Raw genomic sequence first — 22436 nt, 5'->3', positions numbered from 1 at the left:
CGTGCAAAGAATATAGAAATGACAAGGGGAGGAGTTGGAGCCAAATTGCTATAAACCCGGTAAGTTTTCAGCTGTTCTTCGTTAACGTGACATGAATGGGTTATAATGATTTTCATTCAGTCAGGACTTTACGCTGACTCTAGCCACGTGCATCACAGGTAGATTCTAGTAAAGCATTGATTAATGCCCGATTTTAAAATTAATTAACTGGACTTGTAGCCATTATTTTGGGCTACAAGTCCAAAATAATGGCTGTGTGGCTGAAGACCACACAGCACGATCGAACCCGATCGAACCGTTATACCTAGGATTTCTGTCGGCTAATTTGTGGTCTCTCAGGTTTTGAAAATGGGCCGATGGTCGGCTGACAACTTGTGTCGTGTGCGCTGGACATTGCACTAAGGAAATGAGGAAGGGAGGGTCAGTGGAGAGCACCGGAGTTGAGCCTTTTATCATTCAGTGTCATCAAGAGAAAGAAGAAAAGGCAGGAAGAGACGATAAAGCCGATAATTAAAATGAGGTCGATAGGTTTAATTTATCGTGTGATTAATTGATTTATCGCTTATCGCGACAGGCCTAGCTCCATGTACTGTAACATGCACGAGGAGGTGCCAAAGCAAGTAAAAGTTTATTTCTTCTGCACACAGCTAAAACAAAAAAAACAACATTAAAGTTCTGCCCAGAAACCAAAAACTTTTCCTGACTGTGTTTGAATCTCCAGAAAAGATGCGTTTCTACCTGCGGCACTTCGACGTTGTCTGTGGGTCTTATGGTTGCGTCTTTATTGCTGCGAGGGTCAAATTCACAGGCTGCAGTCAGGACCATGGTTAACCCTGGATGACACAAACATGCTATTATGTGACACAGCTAAAGTTAAATGTTAAAAAAAAATCTAACAGCATACTAGAGCCTCAAAAATGTTTAACAAAAAAAAAAGGACCAATGTATGTGAAAATACTTTCAGTCAAGATTAAACTCACGTTTCATGTTCATGTTTGGCGTTTTGTATATAAAATGCATGAAAAGTTGTGTGGTGCTGATGAGGATCTGGTCTCCACTGTATCGGATCGAGCGGTACCACCATGTGCCCTAAAGCAAGCAGGCAAAAAATGAAGCAAAGTGATTTAGAAGAACATCATAGTTGGTACAAAACCTGACTTAAAAAGAAATTGTGCTTAAAGCTTACCACAACTACAGGAAGGATGACCATGAAGGCAAGACCGTAGACCAACAACACCTGGAGACAAAAAAAGAGTCTCTGTTAGTGTAGGTTATTGTGCGACATTCGGTTGAATCGAATAAAAAAAAAAAAAAAGTGTCATTTCTAGCTCTAAATTTATACCAGCATGGAGTTCTTCTGGTCCACAATCCAGGCAGGCAAGGCAATACCAAAGCTGGTGGCTGGGAGAGGAGAGAAAAAATGGACCAAAGCAGAAAAAATTGTTTTTTTTTTGTTTTGGGGGTTTTTACACCTCCTGCCAGGTTTATTTTCAAAAACACTCTATGAAGTTAAAGCTGTAGTCTGTCTAGTACATTTTCCATGGAATTATTGCTAATGGAAAAGCAAAACTCAATATTTAACTGGATAAATGTCAGGCTAGTTTTTGTAATGTGCAAATTTTGGGCAGGCAGCCATTCCCATTTAACTTTATTCTATTTTAATTTAATCAAATTGTGAAAATGATGTTACTATCCAAGTGAAACAATAGTGCACTGAAACCATAAAGCATATAGTTAATAAATAAGTACTTCTTAATTAGCATGGAAATGTTACAGTCTATTATTTGAGGATTTCACTAATGACCAAACAATGGCCAGTGTTCCTTTATTTACAGTTCAACCTCATATGTAACATTATGCAATTATTATTAAAAGTTTTTGTAGTAAATGACCTAATGCCAAGAGCTGCCCTTTATTTTTGTCACGCTGGAGGAGGCAGTGAATCCATACGTTTTCAGTTTTAAAAAGCTCGCCATCTTCGCTGGACATTTTGTGGTATGGCATAAAATAAAACGCATTTGTTATAAATAAATAAAACAACTTCTGGAAGAAACGCAGCAACCAGGAGTTTTCTAACGTAGTGGGTATCGGCAGAACAACGCAAAGGTTGGGGTCGACACAGGTGGCTTTAACTTACCTGATGGACCATCTGGGTTGCCGTACAGTTCCCAGTTCTGTCGCGACTGTTCATTGGTTAAACTGCAGAAACAAGCAGAATATGTTCAACATATACAAAACACTGACAATGTTGATTTGACTAAATCACCAAGTGATTAAATTATTATTTTTTTTTAAATCTACTTACGCAGCATAGGCTTTGGCAATTCTCATAAACATGATTTCATCGCCACCTTTGTCAGGGTGGTACTTGAGCGACAGTAGATGATACTGCTTCTTAATTGCTTGCACCGTCGCACCCTGGAGCCGAGAACACAATCACACCAATGAGTTCACGTCGAGATGTTCACTTCTCAAGACAGACCTAGCTTTGATTTTCTGGATGCTGCAATAACTCTCTAATCGCTAAAGTGATTGTGAAAAAGACAAACTAATTGTTGGGATGGAATTTACCGGCTCCAAGCTGAGGACTTCATAAGGGTTGTACTCCTGGTAATCCCTGTCCAGCTTGGACACCTTGTAGGCTAGCAGGAGGAACACAGCCCACCCAAAAAGCAAGGCAACTTTCTAAAAAAAAAAAAAAAAAAAAAAGATCAAACACAAATCACTCATCAAAGCCTTGTTTATTCCTAGAAAGAATAAGCATGGTTCCCTTTTTTTTTGTTATTTGACCAATTTCATGCTGTCGGGATAGACGGATGGAAACTAGAGTTGGTGAAATGCTGAAAAAGGGTAGTAACAATTGTGACAGAGGATTAGGTGAGAATTTTTAAATCTTACAGTTTTAGTCAAGCTGTACAGCATTTTATTTGTCCCTCAATTGTTCACCCTGTCATTGGAATAAATAACTGAATCTCCACTGGTGAACGAAAGAATCCTACAGATCTCCGCAAATCCCCAACGGGTCTTTCGTCTCTCCAGATGATACAAATGTAATCTGGTCACAAGAGATGTGCTCTTGTCTTCTGAGAAAATAGGAAAATAAGGATCTCACAGTCTCTTTCCTTTTCACTCACTGGTCCAAATATTAATGGAGTAAACTGATCCGTTCTGGATCAACGCTAACAAACAGTCTTGAGACCAAACTGAGGAGCTGCTCTAAACGTATAAAGACGCATTATAGCAGATAATAAATTGAAAAGTGACAAAGAAAATGAGCACATGTATGTGTAAAGGCAACGCTTCTGAATTCAACAAATCTCCTACAAAAATTTGTTTTTCGACTCAAAAGTCACTCCTTAACATCCCTAGCAGCAATTTTCCCCATCGGAGAGGAAACCTGTCATCAGGAGATAGAAATAGAAAACCAATTACAATCGATTCATCTCTACTAAGCAGAAGGTCACAAAAGTTCTGGCATCCTTATTGTTTTGTCATTTACAGATAGATGTTGAACTTGTTACCATGACAATGGCAAAAGTAAGAAAGTATATGCCCAGAATCTGTTACCATAACAACGGATCACTAGTTTACACCAGCTCAGATGGGTGACGGCACAAATACGCAGAACGTTTTCCTATAAAGATTGTGAAGCAGTGACAAGCAGAGAAGTGAGGCGACTGTTCAACTCGAAGAAACAGACCAGCACGCCGTGAATCTTCATCGGCACTCATGAACGCTGCACAACAGCAACATTGCTGCTAAACGTAGCAATGATGATGACATTAGTCGTGTTGTTCTCGTATCTTCTGATGTCTCCAACTCTCTCTGTGACCACATTGGTAGCTGCCATCTGTGAGAATGTGACTTGATCCAAAAGGCCACATACATTACTGGCATGCAGAGTTCAACTTTAACACTCTGATCACAACGGTCGGCTACAACAGTTCAATTAATTTTGTATCTAGTGATACTGTAACGAGAAGCCACTTGGAAACATGCAGGCCGAATCAGTATCCCACAAAAATCCTAAAAAAAAAACAAATATTAGATTTTAGAGGGTAAACAGGATGCGAGTGTAATGACAGAGGAAAAGTTTAATGTGGGCGGCAGAAGACAAACTGTTGAGAAGCTGCTGTAAAAGCTCAGAGAGAATAAACATAAACAGCTCTGAGAAGACACGGGGAGAAGAGTATCAGTGGACATGTCAGGGAAACAAAACATGTTTAGACAGACGGCGAACATCACCGAGAGATTTAAACAAAATAAAAGGTCATTCATATAATTCCCCCTCGGCGAGCAGCCTACGCCGTGTAACGCCTGACCTTTTAACACGCATCACAAAAATATTGACACGCTGAGCGAACAGCACCAAAGAACAACATTCACACACACTCGTTATTAGGGAGGATATTTGTATAAGTGTGGAGTGTAAAAGTCATAGAATGGGTACTTAGCAAAACGTCACCAGCTGTGAAGAAAATGCACTTAGCACGAAAAAAAAAAAAACCTCTCCAGCGGGTGGTTGGCCGTGATAAGAGGGAATGGTTTCTTAAAAGAGCAAAAAGGCATTTTCAGAACTTGGCTTTTCATTTTTCGGTGGCTGAACTGCACAGTAGTACAAAAACACACACTTCATCCGACCATATGCAGGTCTTTAGAGAGAGACAAAAAAGACAACACCAAGGTCCAACAAAGGGTATTTTACACTGGGGACTTTATATCAACACATCATCGCTTAGAAGTAAATAGAAAAAAATTTAAACTGACTGACTGAAAAACATCTGATGTTATACAGACAAGAGAAAAAGGACACTTTTAAAATTTTTGAAAAGTTTTATTAAGGCGCTTGGGTGACGAGGTTTCTAAAGGTGGAGATTCAAAATAATAAGCATTTCAAACGTAAGGTGTTAAAGTCTCGACCTCTGCTCCAGAACTGAATACGTTTGATCCAATTGTAAGACAGAGATTCCCCTCCTGTTAGTGTTGCTTGGGTTTTCACGTATGAGAACTTTCTTCCCCACATAGTTACTGTTGCATCTGACTGACGTTCTCAGCAAGTAAAATGATCTGAAGAGCCAAATGCCCCAAAATGTGGCCATAGTGCTACAAAACGCTTCCATAAACCAATCAGAAGTGGCGTCCTGCAGTGCGTCAGGCTTTTAGCTCATCTTAAAAAAACGGTCAAACCAAGCTGTCTGCACTCACTTTAGTGTCGGGACGATGCTCTGCTGAGACTTCATCAGCCTGAGCCGATACCACAGGCACCGGCCATGTACCCTCCTCAGGCTCTTCAGACGCAGTTGTTCTGAAAGGAAGATGGAGAGGCAGCGATTATGGACACATCAGCACTATCTGAATGATAACACTGCCTGACCTACATCAGATAACAAAAAGAGGTGAAATGTGAAACACAGAGGTATAGGTTCCTTTCAGGTGAGATTTAATTTAACAGAATGGATCATTCTAGGCATCAATATACAAGGACTGCAACTCAGCAACAAACTGGTGAACTTTGTCAGATTTGGTTACGTAAGAACATCTCTGTGGTTCACAAACAGACAGCAGGAATAGGATAAGAATACTCTAGAATAAGACTTTCAAAAAGATAAAGTTGAGATTCTGAGAAATCAACACTACTACTAAATTGCAGCTTTACATTAAATAAGGAATTGGCTTCATGATTACATCCAAACACGGGCTATAAAGTCTGGTGTTTGTATGCCAAAACAGACAGGATAAAAAGACATGTGCATCATATTTCTGACATTTGTTAGCTTCCTGTTTTGTATAATGGTATATTTCCTGGCTGTAAAAATAAGAAAATATCAATTAATGCATTTTTTTTTTTACAAGTTGATATGTTTCCATAGCATCTAGTATTCGTCCAGGCAGGGTTACTGGGTTAATGAGCGATATAAGACAACAGAGAGCCAACAACCGGGCCTTACCAGCGTTCTGATCCCGGGGCCACAGGTAATATGTGGCCGGGATCACAATAAGTCCGACGAAGGACGTAAGAAAATAGAAAAACGTATTGCCGCTGTCATCGTACTGGAACTGTTGTCCGGCCATTTCGAAGCGGCGCTGGGGTCGCCCTTGTTCCCCACCGTTGCGTGTTTATCCCCCTCAGAGCCCCAAAATGTAACAGACTTTAGGTAGACTAGCCTGCTAGCATCAAGCCGAGAGAGCTCGATGCCTCGGTGTACGTGGTGTACGCCTGCGCAATGTGGCTTCTCTTCTTCTCTTCAGTAAGGGCAGGACACACACAACGACAGCGCATTGGTTCCCCCCACAGGTCCCTGTTTAAATGTTGGGCGCTGTCCTATATTTAGTTAAATATGTGTAAATAAAAATGCACATGCTTTTTTTCTGTCCTATATTTTAGTCAGATATGTGTAAAAAAATATTATATATATATATATATATATATATATATATATATATATATATATATATATATATATATATATATATATATATATATATATATGTGTGTGTGTGTGTGTGTGACTTCTATCTAGTTTATATAAAAACAGTAAAATAACATTTTATGCACAGCTTGAAATAGATTTTAAATAGGCAACAACACAGTTAGATGGCTAAATTATGTCGGATAATAAAGTTACTGTTTATGGATTGTGATCATGTCTTAGATTTACACTACAGATAAAGGTTTGCTTCACTTTTCAAATCTAAAAATATCCTTTAGAGCTAGTATTGGTGAATTGTTGCTTCACATTCACACTGTGACCAAAGGCACAGAAAGGCAATATTTCATTCAGTGTTTTGTTATTCACATTCAACTCTATTTAATTGTTAACAGACAGGGTTTTAATGGCTCGTTTTCTGGTCCAGCTTTTGCCTTTTTGGACTTAGTTTTGATGTTCTTTAAGTGCATTTATATGTTGTTTCTTGGATACTCATCTCCCAATCCAAAAACATGCATGTAAGTTTGATCAGCCTCATTAAATGTTCCTTGAGTGTGTGTATTTGTATTGCTACATTTATATAACAGGGAAAAGTAGAACAAATCTGGCATTTTTGGCAATATTTTTTGGATAGTATGAACACACATAATATGCACAAATCTAAGTCCAGTTTTTTCATATGTAATTCAGATCAAATGTTTTTCAGTGCAACCTAAGTCTGAACCATCATGTTGCATTTCATCCAACTTTGCCACACTGAAATGTGACAAGAGCAAAAAATGTAAAACAAAGTGCAAAAGAAGAGTACACCTTCTGCAAGCAATGTGTTGCATGTGACATCGTATCATCTTCTGTGCAGGCGTTTCACTTCAGGGCTGTAGACTGTACATAAAGTCTGATAGTGGTCACATCTAAATGATGTCAGTCATATCACAACAAGTTGGATCTCAGCAACAAATCAGAATTAAGTATTACACACTTCTTACTTACTGGTTTATTAAACAAACAAACAAAAAGAAAAAATAGGAGAGCAATACCATATAGTTTCCTACATAGATGACTGAGAGTACTCATGAGTGGAGAATATATATCAACATTAATATCTTTTTTTTTGTGCCATTTAAACTGCTACGGATACAAAAAATACCAACTTAAACCAATTTTATTTTTTTTTCTTTGCCGCCATAAGTGGCTTTGGAATTTTAAAAGTATTTTGTTTTTCAAAAGACATTTAAACACTTTTACACATTTTATATTCTCTGACTTGTTCAGATGGCCACCATGATCTCCTCCAGATTCTTCCGTTTCAAATCTGGCACAGTGGCGTCAGCTGCAGGATAACCCACAGGAAGCAGCATCAGCAGCTTCTCGTTGGCCGGCCGTTTGAGGAGGAGCCTGAGCTGAGGGCCACAGTTTAGGGGCGTCGATGTGACGGTTACTAGGCCCACGTTCTGACAGACAGAAAAATCAGATTCTTTGTCTGAGATTATACTGTGTTTTTGGAAAAATGTTCAGAGGACATAATTGTGCATTTGGAAAAAAAATTAAATACAGGTTTTCATTTCATTTAGTGTCATTTGTATTTCATAGAATATTTTGTATTTCTAACCTGCAAAGAAGCCAGGAGGATTCCACAAGATATAGAGACACTGATTTCATTGTAGTAGTGAGTCTTTTTCTTGCCATTTGGTAGAATCCCATATGTCTGTTTAAAAATGAGAATCAGGTATGGCGCAACATCCAAATATTCCTTAATCCAGTTTGTCCTGTATTGCAGAAACAAGTGTGATTTATGTGGCATATCTTGTCCTTTTAATCATAATTGTAACGCTAAAAAGATGCGGAGTAAGTAAATATGTTCACCTTAGTCTGGCCAAATCATGGACCCACTTATCTCCCATCCTCTGGCGGTAGTTCACCTCCTCTTCTTCTTCCACAATAAGTCTGATCTTGTGCTTTGTGTCCAGGTCTGACACCACAACAAACGTCCAGGGCTCCGTGTGAGCACCACTTGGCGCTGTCCCTAAACAGAGATAGAACAAGCTGATGAGCACATTTAAAAACAAACCAGTGAGATTTAAACATCCCAGTTTATGAAGGCCCTTGTTGATCCTCAAATGCAGCAAAAAAGCCAAACTGATAGGTTCCGTGCCTGCAGTGAGGATGACCTTATCGATGACTTCTCGTGGGACTGGCTCGGGGCTGATGAATCTGACAGATCTCCTCTGGCTCATCAAGGAGTAAAAATCCTTGGCCCTCTGCAACATGGTCTCCTCCGGGTAGCGCTGTGGTGAATAGGGAACATGTGCGAGGTCTTCCTCTTCGTTGTTCTCCACCCATTCATCGTCATCTGAAATTATGTCAAAGAAATGAAAAGTGATGCCTATGACATTCCTTTGTTATTCCGGCAATCTAAATAAACAACTTTTTACTTTATTTTATGTAAAACCTTTTTGCATCCGGTGCAAGCGCAAAACATGAAAATCCTATTTTTTTGTTAACTAGTAAAAAGGATACTGGAATTTACCTCCTCTTGTTATTTCGGTGTCATCCTGCAAGTCCTGATCGGCCCAGGGTCGGAACTCCTTTTTTGTGGGCCCCTTGGTTTGCCCTGCTACTCCCGGACTGGTCTCTGGTGCCCGAGATTTCAGAAACAAAAAGCCGGCCACCATGCACAGAACCAGAGCGAGGACGGGTGTGAGTACAGACAGGAGAGCCATGACTGACTGAGCAGCTGCCAGTGGGAGTGGAACCACTGTACCTGTGCTGAGTGCAAACCTTGTGTTATAAAACACTGGTCTGTTATCTGAAGTGGGCCTTTATGCTGAGTCAGAACATTGGAAAAGGCACAAGAGCTTGGCACTCTGTTGAAGTAGAAAAAACATTTCCAAGGTTCACCAGGTCATGCAAAAAAAGAAAAAAGAAAAAGAAAAAAACAACATAAAAGTCTGCAAGTTTAAGTTTCAAAGTCCTGTTCAGAGGTTAATGTTCCACTTTGTTCTCCCTGTGCTATAAGCTGAATAGTACATGCAAATTGAAACACTTAACAAAACCCTTCAATAAAATATTCATTTTCTTGAAGAAAATGAAATAAAAGTGTTTGGGTATATAAGCAATAAATTCTGTTATGTTTTATTGACTGGTTTTGAAACAAACAGATTTGGAAATCTCAGAAACTTCTAAGAAAGAGGTGTGTTCAAATTCAAATGCAACTGCCTTTGAATCTGTTAGTGTGATTGAATTGAATTGAATCTAATTAATTTGGCTTTTTTTTTTGTAAAAGGGCCTCAAGATATTTATTGTGCATTGATAGTATATAAATAAACAAACTAAACTGTAATGGGAAAAAATTCTAGTTTTTTGAACAACACACTTTGAATAAGTGTAGTTTATGGAACCCACCAAAGTCTGGTTTTGAGAAAAGGTTTGTGGTCTTTAGAACAAAATGAAAACAAAAGATTTAGAAATATGGTTGATGATAGATAAATGCTGTGTTGTACCTACATTATGTATTTTAAGATTTTTAATTTATCTCCATCTTTCTTGAAAGTCTATCTGTGAAAATTCCAGGGGTCCATCACCCTTTACTTGTTGACCAAATGTATGCCATTCCTGAATGTTAACTACATTTATTTGACTTCAGTTCCAAAAATGAGGAGAGTATCTATTTTGAGCCATGAGATTTGATTTAATTAAGGAAAACTTATTGAAAGCTCTCTCAGAGACGAACAATTCAAACAGTAATAAAACCTGATCTCTCATAGAGTTATGGATTAATTCAGACAATAGATGGCGCAAAAATTCTTTCGCCAAGTTTTTCTTTTTCTCTAAATGAGAAGAATGTTAATAAGAATACTGAGATTTTGTTTGTAGCTACAAACAAGAACACTTGAACAATTCATTTTGGCACTAATAATCTCTGGAGCGACAAAATTTAAAATAGAATGTCTTGAATTTTATTATGCTTTCGAGTTTTCGTGAGCTGCAAGTTAAAAACTTGTAACATAGATCACTCTGTGTAACAGATCTGAGTTTCAGATTTTGAACTAAATTGTTGGAATATAAACTTGTCGGTGTTCGTTGACATATGCGCCTGCAAATAATGGGATTGTCTGAAATGGGAAGCAAATTGTTCTCCTTACCCCCTCTTGATGGCGCAGCTGTCAATAACGCTGGTGCGCTAATAAAAACCATTGAGGGAAATCGAAAGATTCACTGCAAAAAATGATTTATGTCTGTTAACCGGACTTTTTTTTTTTTTTTTTGAATATGTTCGTTTTTAAACACGGTCACCTGCCAATACGACGTCCCTGTGGTTTATCAAAAACTCCTTTGCGTTTCTGCCCCATTGTCGCCTCCATATTCCACTATTTCTTTTTTATTTGGAGTCATTATTTTTCATTTCACCTCAAACCCAGCGTCTACCATCCAGCATTTCTTGCAGCGCTCGCTCCGCCCTCTCTGCTTTCTACGGCGCTGCGCTTTAAATAGCAACTGTTTAAAAGCTGCTGCACATTCTCCTGTCTGCCGTGCAGCTCCGCAGTCTTTCTCTTCTCCCCCTCCCCTTCCTATCCACTTCATTAACACATATATCCAAGCAACAAGCCCTCTCATCCCGCTATGTCGGCCGCCAGCACCGAAACCAGTGCCCCTCTGCCCACCGCAGGAGGCCGCGTCTTCTTCCAAGGTGCGCCCCCCGGTGTGGGCTGCGTGAGCTCCGGCCCCATCAACGGTGAGGACCCGGTGCAGAAGAAGCAGGGAAAAGTGACGGTCAAGTACGACAGGAAGGAGTTGCGGAAGAGACTCGTGCTGGAGGAATGGATCATCGTCGAGCTCAGCAAGTTGTATGACTGTGAGGTGAGTAAAGGACGGGTCACCCTCTGTCATTGGGGGTCCCTTCAAATGCACACGGAGACAGACAGCCGGGATGAATAATGCAGGCTACTTTATGCATGTTTTTGTGTCATTTTTGTGTCACTCAATCAGAGCTGCGCCTCATCTGTTTTTCACTCGGAAACTCAAAATCACAACAATATGACACATCAACTTTTCACGTCAAGGAGCTTGACTTTCTCGTTTTTCTTCGCGTCATAGACACTGAGGTTTTCGGACATATGTGCCTTTTGTAGCTCCGAGAGTTTTATTTGTTATATCTGACTCTGTCATTGAGCAAAGGATGCATGGCTGATTTCTCAGGGCCGGGGAGGAAAAGCAGCAGCAGCAGCAGAGAAACCGCATGGTTTTCCGTTTACGCACCGGTAACCCCCTTTCCCCCCCAACCTCATCTCTAAGGAAGCTTGCAGCTGTGAAAAAGGAATATTGTGTGCATCCATTTACATAGACCGTATCATTTCTCGTAAATGACCCTAATAACAGCCCTTTCATCAATATCCTTTAAAGTTTGACGTTTATGTGGCGACGGTTTTAGCCCTTTTAACCTATATGCACTTTTCTGCGGTGCATCTGTCCCTGCGCCTTATATTGGCCACCCCAATTACTGTGCGCTCGCACGTCTGCACGTCGCATTCTTTAACACTTTAAAAAAGGGGGAGGGGAGGCCTTGTGTGCGCATGTGGAGAAAGAAAAAAAAAGAGAGAGAGAGAGAGAGAGAGAGAGAGAGAATCGGGGTACGGAGAGCAGCAAATCCCCCTCCCAATAAACTCTCCTGTTTGCCACATACACTATGCTGCCATGTGGGGGTGTTGAGAAGATGGAAAGAAGGGCACTGGGTTAAAGGATGTGCTGATGCTGTGACTCTCCTCGCCAGCCAATCGCCTCTTCTGGCTCGCAACCCCCTCCCTAATGCCAAGGGTCTGCACAAACGCACATGTTCACACACAATACGTCTGTCACTTTGAGTCAGGCATATATTTATATATGCGTGGATCACTCCATCTATCAATGGTTTAATCCACAAAGAGATTACACCACTGAGAGATTATAAAAAGAACAGGGTGGAGCAGGGTACACACACCTTGAGTTATTGGGAGTTTATGTGATGGAGGAACATGAATTAGAGCTTAATTGTGAATTGAAAAGAAAATGTTGCGTCTGTGAAATGCGAACCAGTGCAAAGCCCTTGCCTTTAGAAATAACCTGTTTACTCAGTGAAGGTTGTCTTCAAAAGCTTCTCAGGTTAAAAAAAAAACAAAAAAAAACATGAACCAGTAAAAAGCATCACAAACGCCTAGGAGCACAGGAGCCATTTAAGGGATTAATAGCCATAATAATGTAGAGAAGAACTAACACTGAAGTCTGTGGGGAGGCTTTTCTTCTGCAGGCACGTGAAGCTGGTCATTTTTTTTATTGGAAGACGGATGTTGCCGAAAACATGGCAAATCCTGGACGAGAAGCCGTTAAAGGCTGGAAAACAGATGAGACTCCACTTCACCTTCCAGTTGAACAATGACTCAACATAATCCAAAGCTACTGGAATGAGTTGAATCAAAGAATGGTTTACAGGTAGAGACATGCCCCAAAGGACTGAATAGTAACGCACGTAACACTTTTTACATTTTTATTTGAAAAGAAAATCAAATATATTTTTTTCTTTCACTTGGCCATTGTGCTGAGTTTTATTCTGGTCTATCAGAAACACTCCCTATTCAATCCTTTAGAGATTGTGGCTTTATCAAAAGAAAGCGTGCCAAAATACCAAGTGATTTGTCCATTGTGTACTGAAAATAAGTTTCAGGCAAAAATCACAGTACGCCACTAACTGCCAGAACAGGTTTTGATACCTTCCCTTCTGCAATAAGAGAGAGAGAGCATTGCAATGCAAATATTTTTCCACACGTGAGGTTAATAAACTCTGCATGTGTGTGAAGCTCCGAACTTCTGCCTCCCTCATGCTGAAAATACCATAAGTGTTTCATGTCTGTCATCTTGTTTGTGAGCTCCTCCCTCTCTTTATAGCCCTGCTTATTTCTCTGGTGTGGTTCTTTTTCGAGCTAAAATAAGCTGTAGCCTTGTTTCCAACTGCAAATGGCTGAACAGTTCAAAGCTGACTGAGTTCTTGGCTGCATGTCGGACTTCCATCAGCAAAGGATGTAGTTAATGCAAATTGAATTTTAGATTAATTAGGAGCCAAAATATTTCCTTTTTTTTTTCTCTCTCTTGCATGATAATCCTGTCCATTTGACCTCTTTCTATATAGTGTCCACATCCACACACCATCAGGACATCTCTTCATATCTATTCACTTAGCCAATAAGATAATATCCCATGATGATCCCCCTCCGGCTCTCCAACCGGTCTCCGATAACCAGAGTGTTATTAGCCTGAGCCTGAGCTGAACCGGGATTTGGAAGGATTTCAATAAAAGCCGGTGGTGAAAGCAAGTCTCTGACGATGTTGACATGTTGTACTTTCAGTGCATTGTTAAGGCTGTCAATCACCTCCTCTAGTGTTTGAGAAGGTGGTTGTTACTACATACTAGTGACCTTTATTTACATGACTGTAAGTGGGACGTCACATTCCAAACACTGTTGTAAATACCCCTATTTTGAAACCCAAATTGGCTTCGGTAGCATTCTTTAAGCATGTGTGTGTTAGATACATGTAGAGGTGACTATGCTGTTCTTGCTGAAAGGTCATCCACTGTATCAGTTTCATAAGAAAACCTGATAGTACATTGGGGACTACGATATAGGGGCTAGAGTTTGTTAGTGAAGTCAGGTTGTTTGTTGAGGCAGAAATGTGATCAAATAAGCTAAACGGATTCCATCAGTAATGCAATTGGCGGTTCAGAACGTGTCACGCCTTTTAAGACCTTTGAAAATATTGACATCATCTTGCTTGTTTAATCAATATTCATGTAGCACAGGATCACAAAGCAATCCAGCCCTCAAAGATCTTTTATCTGCAGCTTTTAGATGCACTCCTGCTTCCACGCACATCAATCAAATGATTCCGGCCCTTTGAGCTGGGTTCTCCGGTGCTAAAAGCTGTTGATGAGTCATTTGATTCAGGTGTGTAGGAGAAGGAAGGCGTCTTACAGTTGCAGGATATCGGTAGATTTCAGGGACTGGACTTGGCCACCCCTTGGTCTACAGCTCATTTTAACTCATTGTTTTCCACACATGACCACATATGTGAAAGGTGAGGGTTCGATCAGAGAAGGGCCTATAAAGCGAGAGTTTTGCTCTTTCTTTTCGAGAGCAAAGCCCCGGTTCTGTCTGCTTGTCACTCGGCTGCGGACCAGTCCAGTGCACGCTAAAGGTCACTGCTCAAAGCTGTTTGCAGAATAACATAAAAGCAAGACAAAACCTTGAGGGCCCCTATGTTACCTAGAAGATGGACATTAAATCTGCTTTGCCTTTGCATTGCAGTTTTTTCTCTGAACAAATAAGTCTTTTTCTCACATATGCATTTTCTATCAGCCCCTATGCGTCATAACTGTGTATACTAATTCAACAAAAGAAGACAAAAGTCCTTGTCATTTTGTGACTACCGACCCACCACCACACTCCTCCTCTTCTTTAATAGATGAGATGGACTCTAATTGAGTGCCTGCTAATGCTGAGGTCCTGTTTAGGTGATTAAAAGGTAGAATGTGTCAGCGGACTGATGGATCTGTCTGTCTAAGAGCAATCAATGAAGATAATGCGAGACATAAACCCTTACTGGACAGCAGTAAATCCATTATAGACTCCTGCATGTTGTGTCATGTGTATGCCTTCGAGATCCAAATGAGTGGAAGAAATGCCCTACTTTTCAGTGACTCTTCCAGCTCAGGGTCTGTTGGTATACAACACTTCTGCCCTCAGGCTTTTACTGTCTGTGGGTTTGTATGAGGCCATGTGGCTTTTTTTTTTAGGCTGAAGATGCTGGGCTGCTCTTTAACAGATGCGCAGTGGAGACTTTTCATAAACTGATGAGCATGACAGTGATCTGACAGGTCAGTGTACATGGTCAGACCAAATGGAGCAAAAGCAACCTCCTGAGTTGAAGCATCTTCTTGTGGTTGATACCATTGCTTCTGACTGCCATCCCTGTTGTCCATGGATTATATGAGGTATGCAGATTAATTTTGAAACTGCATTTTGTGTAAACAAAATGCCTTCAGGTGATTTTTATGTTTATGAATATGTGTACTGAACAAAGAAATGTGTATTTTGTTCCTGATTTCTAACCTTCAAGCATCACTTCAAGGGCAGAAATCTGCCCTTGAAGAAAATCTCGCCCTTTCTGCCCTTGAAGTGATGCCGTTTCATCTGTCTGTCTCTCACTGCTTCCTATCTCCTGAGTCAGACGGGAAGATTTTTTCCCCTCCTGTGCTTGTCATGTGCTTTTTTTTGCCGAGGAACAAGAGCAACCATGTGAGCCTCACATAGAACCAGAGGAGTAGAATTCAAGCCCAACTCATTAGATCGGTTCAATAGCATGCCTGGGAAAACACACATCGGCACTCATTGACAGGAGTATTACTTTACATACAGAGTTACTTAATGCATCATGCTATGAGCACACACAACAAACAAACAAGCTCAGTGCCTTGCAAAACATTCATACTCCTCGAGATTTTTCTCACTTTGTGACGTTGCAACCCCGAAGAAGAAAATATGTAATTATAAAACAACATCTCAAGCTTTGAACATTTCGCATGATGTACAATTAATTCATCCAAAATTGAAAGTGGCTGCCACGTTCTTTTCAACCAGAAAAGCAGCCCACAGGCCCCTGATAACTCTGGACGGCCTACAGTGAACCATAATTCAGGTGAAGACCTTAGTCTGCACTGCAGATGTGTCTTGATGGAAGAAAATGCAACCAAGAGTCATTTCCCTTCCTCTTCACAATTATGTGCTACTTTGTGTTGGTTTATCACTTGAGTAAAAATCATTTGAAGTAAGTGGACATAATATGGAAAAGGTTCCATGGGTAAGGGCTTCTGCAAGTCACTGTAAACTCCACGTACATCTCTGGTTATCAGAATTGGAGCTATTAATTAAATGATTACTGCTGCACTGACTGACCCACGGACTGAGAAATGAAGAAAGGTCAGTCTTCTGTTTGCGATATCCATGCTTGGAAATTTAGATATGATGGACAAAAATAGACGCCCGCCGAGTGTCTGTGTCTGAGCACACGTCCACACATTTCACTTACACACACACACACGCACACACCTACACACGCGCATCTGCTGCTAAACAAATCAGAGGTGTTGACAAGGAGGCCTCTCAGCCAGCAGAAATCCACCAGCTGCTGAGACACACTGGCAGCACCGAGTGTCAATTTCAAAAATCAACACTGAGCACAAAGGTTATGGTGTGTTTATTGGCCGCTCGGTTTTGCTCGTGCAAAATTTTTCTGTCCTCCTCTCACTGTCTGCACTCGTCCACCTCAACTGACTTCACACTTCTGCACTTCTACTTTGTGATCCTCCCTCCAGGATGCTCCCTCCCTCTCCATGTGGGTTTCAATCAAATAGATATCAACCAATCAAACGGTGACCTGTAGCACATTGAAATGCAATTCTGTATGCTGCTGAGGAAAAGATATTATTGTGTCGGCTGTTTCAGCCAAGATATGCCTGGATTAAATTAATATCAATGAATGAAATCCTGACAAATTGCCTGTTTTTAATTGTTGACTTTTGTGTTTTTATGATGTATAGCACTTTGAACTGCTTTGTTGGTGAAATGCACTATAAACTTGACTTGTTCATCGATAACTCGCTTTTAAAATCAGTTCATTTCTCAGTCGTTTTATCCTCATCCCTACTAGATCTGGTTAATTACTGGTTTCTCTGTCAGGAGGGGTATAAACAGGCTGTATAAAAACATTGACTCGCACTCTGTGCGCTCTGAGCTTGGAGGAGGAGATGCAAAACAGCATCTGCATTTGCAGCAAAGAGAAAGAGGCCGGCGGTAGTTTTGACTCTCAAAAGCCAGACGGATGAGCTCCTATTCAAGAGTGTACACATGCATTTGTTGTTTATCCACCTTTGCATGTGCAAAATGACTCATGCAAAAAGCTAAATTGCATGGGTTCAGTAAGGAAGTGCTTTCATTTTTCAAACAAATCTGGATCTTATTTCCAGCTAGTTTGGCTTATTCTCACCTACATTACAGTTTTCATAAAATGGAGGAACCTTTCATTTGAATACATTCTTCAGTACTCTGACCCTCGTCTATTTGCTGGATGGCTGGCTGCTTTTGACCTCAATGCTATCTTTGTTTTCATGCCGAGCGTTCGCTTTGTGTTGAGGGCAAAGGTCTGCATTGGCTTCAGCTGTCGATTGATTTGCCTCGGGGAAGAACTGTCTGGCATTCGAGTACAGTAACATTATATCTATCTGCCTTACATGTCCAGGTCTGATATATTCCTGATTGAGAATGAAATAGAAATATTTAACTCTTAAGTATATCCAAGGATTTTAACCAAGGGGGTGATTCTGTCTAGCAACAGCATGCCACTGTGTGTAGATGTGAGCTGTTGGTGAGGCTGCTAATGGAAGCTGTTTATGAAGAGCTCTAAGAGGGGGATTAGTTACAACATAGAAGACACTAAGAATAATTAACTGTAGATTGTAAAACATCCATTAAACTGCCTCTGAGCTCATACAGAAAAAAGTTTAATAAAAGCATAGTGGAGTGCATGCTGTGTTTACTCGAGTTATGACTGTAATGTGATCAGCTTGACAGTAGAGTCTGGTTGGAATATGCACAATTTCAACATGTCTAGCCTGGTTTTATATCTGCTGCACACTGAGTAATGGAAGAACAGCCCACTTGCTGTAGACTACCAGGCCTGTACCTTTATCCAGCTAATACAGTGAAGAAAATAATGATACGATACTATGGTGGATTAGAGAATCACTAATGGGAATAAATACAGCTTTCAACAGCTAAAGAAACAAAAAAAGAGGTGAAACCGGACATTTACATACACTATAAAATACATGCATGAAGCTATGAAGAAAGTAATTAAAAGCTCTCTAAAAAAAATCTCATTCTGGAACTTCTCCAATCAAAATATTTTTGATGATTCTTGCTGGCCTAAAACAGGAAATGTTTAGTTCAATTTTAATTTAGTTTATTCATATAGCGCCAATTCAAAGCATGCGGTGTCAAGGCACGGCATTGCAAAAAAAAAAAAAAAAAAGCCATTTCAATTCAAAAACACGTACATTTCAACTGAACCTAGTTATCAAAGTTCAGTTCATTATTGAAATTGCTGTCATTCAACATGGAATGACAGTAAACAATCACTTGCATTCAAACAATCCTCTTGTTTTCCAGCAAGCACGAAGCGACAGTGGGTAGTAAAAGCTCCCCATAAACAGGAAGAACCTGCCTCAACTGACTGGAAGTTTGAAACAAAAGAACTGACATGGGAGTAATTTCTATTCTAATAAAAAGTAAAAAGTAGGAGAGGGAAAAGGTTTAATTGTTGGCAGCTTTATCTCAACCGGTGACTGACTGACTAACCAGTCTAACTTGATGTCAGACAGTAGGAACTTTATGAAATGGTGTGTATAAACGTCAGTGGCAACAGCGCACAAAACAGAAATGCTTGACGTAAAAGCTAATATTAGAGATCCGCTTGAAAACAGTGGTATTACTGCACTAATAGTTCACAGTTGGGGGTAAATGCTTTGAATTTTATGCATACAGAAGTTTAGAGGGTGACTGTCGTGCTAATTAATTATATTTTCAACGTTAACTTTAGGATTTTTCTAGCAGTTCTCCTATTTGATGTAGTGTGTCCTCTGGAGTCGCTGAATCAGCGTGAGAAAGAGCTGTGGCTGCAGCTGCTAGCATCACCCAGTAAAGTCACATCGTTTGTGCTCTACGGTTTCAGCAAACGGCTGCACCAAACGACAACGGGGGTGCTTGAAAGTTGAGGGAGGGAGGGCCAAGAGCCACGTAATCCACGAGGGCCTGAACAGTAACCTGGCAAAGTCTCCCTCGTCTTCCGAACTGCTTGTAGTGTTTGTCTGTTTCCCTCATCTTGAATCTTCAGAGTAATGTTCCCATCACACACTGTCCATTCTCTGTGTTTTCACTTCCTCCACCTTTAATAACTTAATTTCAGGGGATGATTTCAGCCCACCTTGAGCTCCCCGGCACTTTGATGTGACACACTGTGGCAGAATGTAGAGGAAGAAAGCTGAGCTGGGAGATTTTACAGCGTTGCACAATCCTCCTCTTCCTTCGCCTCATCATCATCATCATCATCATCATCATCATCACAATGACCCACTTATCGGTGCTCGCTTCATCTCACTGCATCTGAGTTGTATGTCTTTCTTATTCCAGTTAATCCTTTCACTTTGTTTTGCTTTGTACCGATCACAATTTTAGGATTTAATATTAGATTCCGTATGTTTGCTTCTTTTGGACGGAGATCTACGTTCTCTTCCCTTTTTCCTTGCCTTTTACCTTCAGTGAGGTGAAAAAGTATTCATGCCTCTTGAACTTTGTTCATATTTGTAAAATCAGAGCCACAAACCTCTATGTTTTTTTTGTTTTTTTCTGGGAGTGCATGTGACAGAGCAACCACTTTCAGTAGAAGAAAGGAAGTGAGGTGGGGTTAAAAGTGAAAATGTAAAGAAGCAGAAAGAGAAGACAAGATGACACTCTGCTTCTACACCTGCAGAAAGAGGGAAAACAGAATCTTGAATCCACAGTGACAAACAACATTTGCGCATACAACAACAACTACGTCCCTGAAGATAGGCGTATCTGTAAACACCTGGGTCCAAACATTTTTTTTTTTAATAAGCTGATGAAATAAAAACAGTCCATTTGACCTGGGGATATTTATGGACTGAAACCATCAACACGACTGCATTAGCTTGCGGATAATCATCTACTTTGGAACTGCAATTATATGAAACCAGCCGGTCCGGTTCACGTAAGAGGGTTATGAATAGGAATGTCGGTGAATCACTCGTTCAAGTAAAGCAATTGCTCACACCTTTGTTCATAGATACTGATTGAATAAAGTCTAAATGGAGTTTGTGGTGACTCACAGGGTTGGGCCACGCGCATTAGCTTAGATTCACCTCACCGCGGATGAACCAGACTGAAAAGGCTGCTGGCTGCTGAGTCGACGGTGAAAACAAGCCCGACACAGATGCGCCCTCAGCTGTCTGCACACATTGCCAGGCTCACGGGCTGACAGTCCAGCTTTGTGTTTCTCTATTGGGCTTTCAGTTCTTTGCTGGTTCTTGCTCACAGTCTTCACAAAGTTGCCTTGACTACAAAAAAAACACTGCTCCTTGTGCACATGTCCTCTAAACACACCATGTCTTTCATCATTATTTCTCTCATTTGCAAATGGAAATGCAAAAAAAATAACCAACTGCTACATCTATGTGTAGCAAATAAGGATTGAAGTGCACTTTTATCAAGTGCTTCTTCATTTTAAAATGTTTGAATAGCTGATTTGCTTGTGTTGTCTGTAGTCACTATTAACTTTACTTGCTGCAGGCACTAAAAATGATCTACTTGGGAGTAGTTGTGTGGGTTCATACTATTATAATTACTCACACTCCACTGTGAAGGACTAAATATGTGCAGTGTCTTCCTGCAAGAGCTTCTTTGAATATCAAGAAATTTTTATTTATTTTTTTTTTTTTATGTAGCCTGGCAATTGCCCACGGTCATGCTTCACACTCCAGCCATGTGTGTTGTCATCACCAATCACAGGGATGTAGGGTGATGGACTGCCTGCTGACGAGTGAAACAATCAGAGTCTCACAGAGGTCAGTGAGTGAGTGATGACCCCAACAGACTGATAGACCGAGGGGACTGACCTTTGCTTCCTGTCCTCAAACTCCAAGGGAGAAACTTTGTGGAGTCATCAACTTACTTTAGATCATCTGTCGGATTTAGATAATGGTCCGAGTTGACAGATAGCAGGAGGGCAATCCTGGAAGGAAACCTGTTAGAGCTGTAGATCATTTCAGACCAGGGTAAAGGTTCACATTCTGGCAAGAAATTGACCCAGTAGAAGTGCAGAGCTTAGTTCAATTAAAACCTATGAGAAGACTCAAAATTTTTCCTGATTGTTTCTCAAGCCCCCTTTTGTCTCAGAGCTGAAAAGTTGTATGTGAGGAAGGTGGGGTCCAAAACCCGACTCAGTTACAGCAGCTCACCTGGAGGAATGGGCCAACATTCCAGCAAACTACTGTGAGAAGCTTGTAAAAGGATATCAAACATGTTTTAAAAGTTAAATATACCAAGTACTAAGAAAGCATAAGCAAACTTCAGAGTATAAAGGTTAAAACATATAAAAATGCAAAGAAACATATTAAATAAATAAAAAAATAAACACTTATTAATCTGGCTTTTAGCAAACAAATATTTTTAGACAAAAACTAGGGCAAAGCAGGGAATTTTACGTCAGACAGTGACAAAAAAAAGATAATGGAGTGTATGCAAAAATCTGGTTTCAACTGATACTTGAAGCATTACTATTAAGCATTAAAGCATTAAACCCAAGTTTTATGGAGGTTTGCTCCACAGGCTTGCTTCTTTCTCATCCATAGTTCTCGCAAACACAAAATCTTGCATTTGCGATATTTTAGCGTCAGACTTTAAGAATGCATGTTTTTTTGTTTTTTTTGCATTGTTACTTGAATGGTTATGTTTTGCACTGATTCCAGTGTGTTCTTATTACCCTGCCCACACAGAACGAAGCCGACTGACTACAATTCTGGGAGCTAATATCATCCGTGCTTTAATGCTCTTTGTCTTAATACCATGCTGTGCTCCTGGCTATATGATCGACACACACACACATACACTAAGCCCTGGATAACATCCCTGTTGCTGTGTTAGCAGTAGAGATGAGAAATGATCTCACGGCCATTGTTATGAAACGATGGTTAGTAAGTTACTGTGAGCAACATTCCCGTCCCTCTGTACATTAGATTGAACCTGATGGGCTTCAGGAAGGGGGTTCATTTTAATCTTTGTGAAACAAAGATGGAAATATGGCCTTATAGCTTAAAAAAAAAAAAAAAAATAATAAATATATAAATATATATAT

At 40.3% G+C, this 22436-nt stretch overlaps 3 protein-coding genes across 3 annotated transcripts in view; 1 reads left to right on the top strand and 2 right to left on the bottom strand.

Annotated features, from left to right (window-relative positions):
- Window positions 1-576: 576 nt before the first annotated feature.
- LOC106945789 (translocation protein SEC63 homolog) lies at window positions 577-6281 on the bottom strand. The gene is made up of 9 exons (XM_015029712.1): window positions 5949-6281; window positions 5205-5305; window positions 2572-2685; window positions 2306-2418; window positions 2138-2199; window positions 1343-1401; window positions 1187-1237; window positions 981-1089; window positions 577-833 (listed from the first exon to the last, which is right to left on the bottom strand). Exons 1-9 carry the CDS (start codon window positions 6070-6072, stop codon window positions 577-579), a joined length of 990 nt encoding a protein of 329 aa, XP_014885198.1. The 5' UTR covers window positions 6073-6281.
- A 1121-nt stretch (window positions 6282-7402) lies between these two features.
- iyd (iodotyrosine deiodinase) lies at window positions 7403-10815 on the bottom strand. The gene is made up of 6 exons (XM_015029763.1): window positions 10571-10815; window positions 8956-9292; window positions 8581-8778; window positions 8292-8451; window positions 8038-8194; window positions 7403-7879 (listed from the first exon to the last, which is right to left on the bottom strand). The coding sequence occupies exons 2-6, from the start codon at window positions 9146-9148 to the stop codon at window positions 7697-7699; spliced, it is 891 nt and encodes a 296-aa protein (XP_014885249.1). The 5' UTR covers window positions 9149-9292; window positions 10571-10815; the 3' UTR covers window positions 7403-7696.
- Window positions 10816-10952: 137 nt separating this feature from the next.
- The window catches only part of ppp1r14c (protein phosphatase 1, regulatory (inhibitor) subunit 14C), a 21992-nt gene continuing 10508 nt past the window's right edge, over window positions 10953-22436 (top strand). Inside the window, exon 1 of the mRNA XM_015029765.1 lies at window positions 10953-11285. Coding sequence (XP_014885251.1) covers window positions 11049-11285 — 237 coding nt within the window. The 5' untranslated portion in view covers window positions 10953-11048. The remainder of the gene's footprint in view (window positions 11286-22436) is intronic.

This window comes from Poecilia latipinna, unplaced genomic scaffold (genome assembly GCF_001443285.1).
Source record: "Poecilia latipinna isolate Pla-1442-1.1 unplaced genomic scaffold, P_latipinna-1.0 Scaffold161, whole genome shotgun sequence".
NCBI lineage: Eukaryota > Metazoa > Chordata > Actinopteri > Cyprinodontiformes > Poeciliidae > Poecilia > Poecilia latipinna.
Note: the sequence above shows the minus strand (reverse complement) of the source record. Positions and strands in the feature narration are given on the sequence as shown.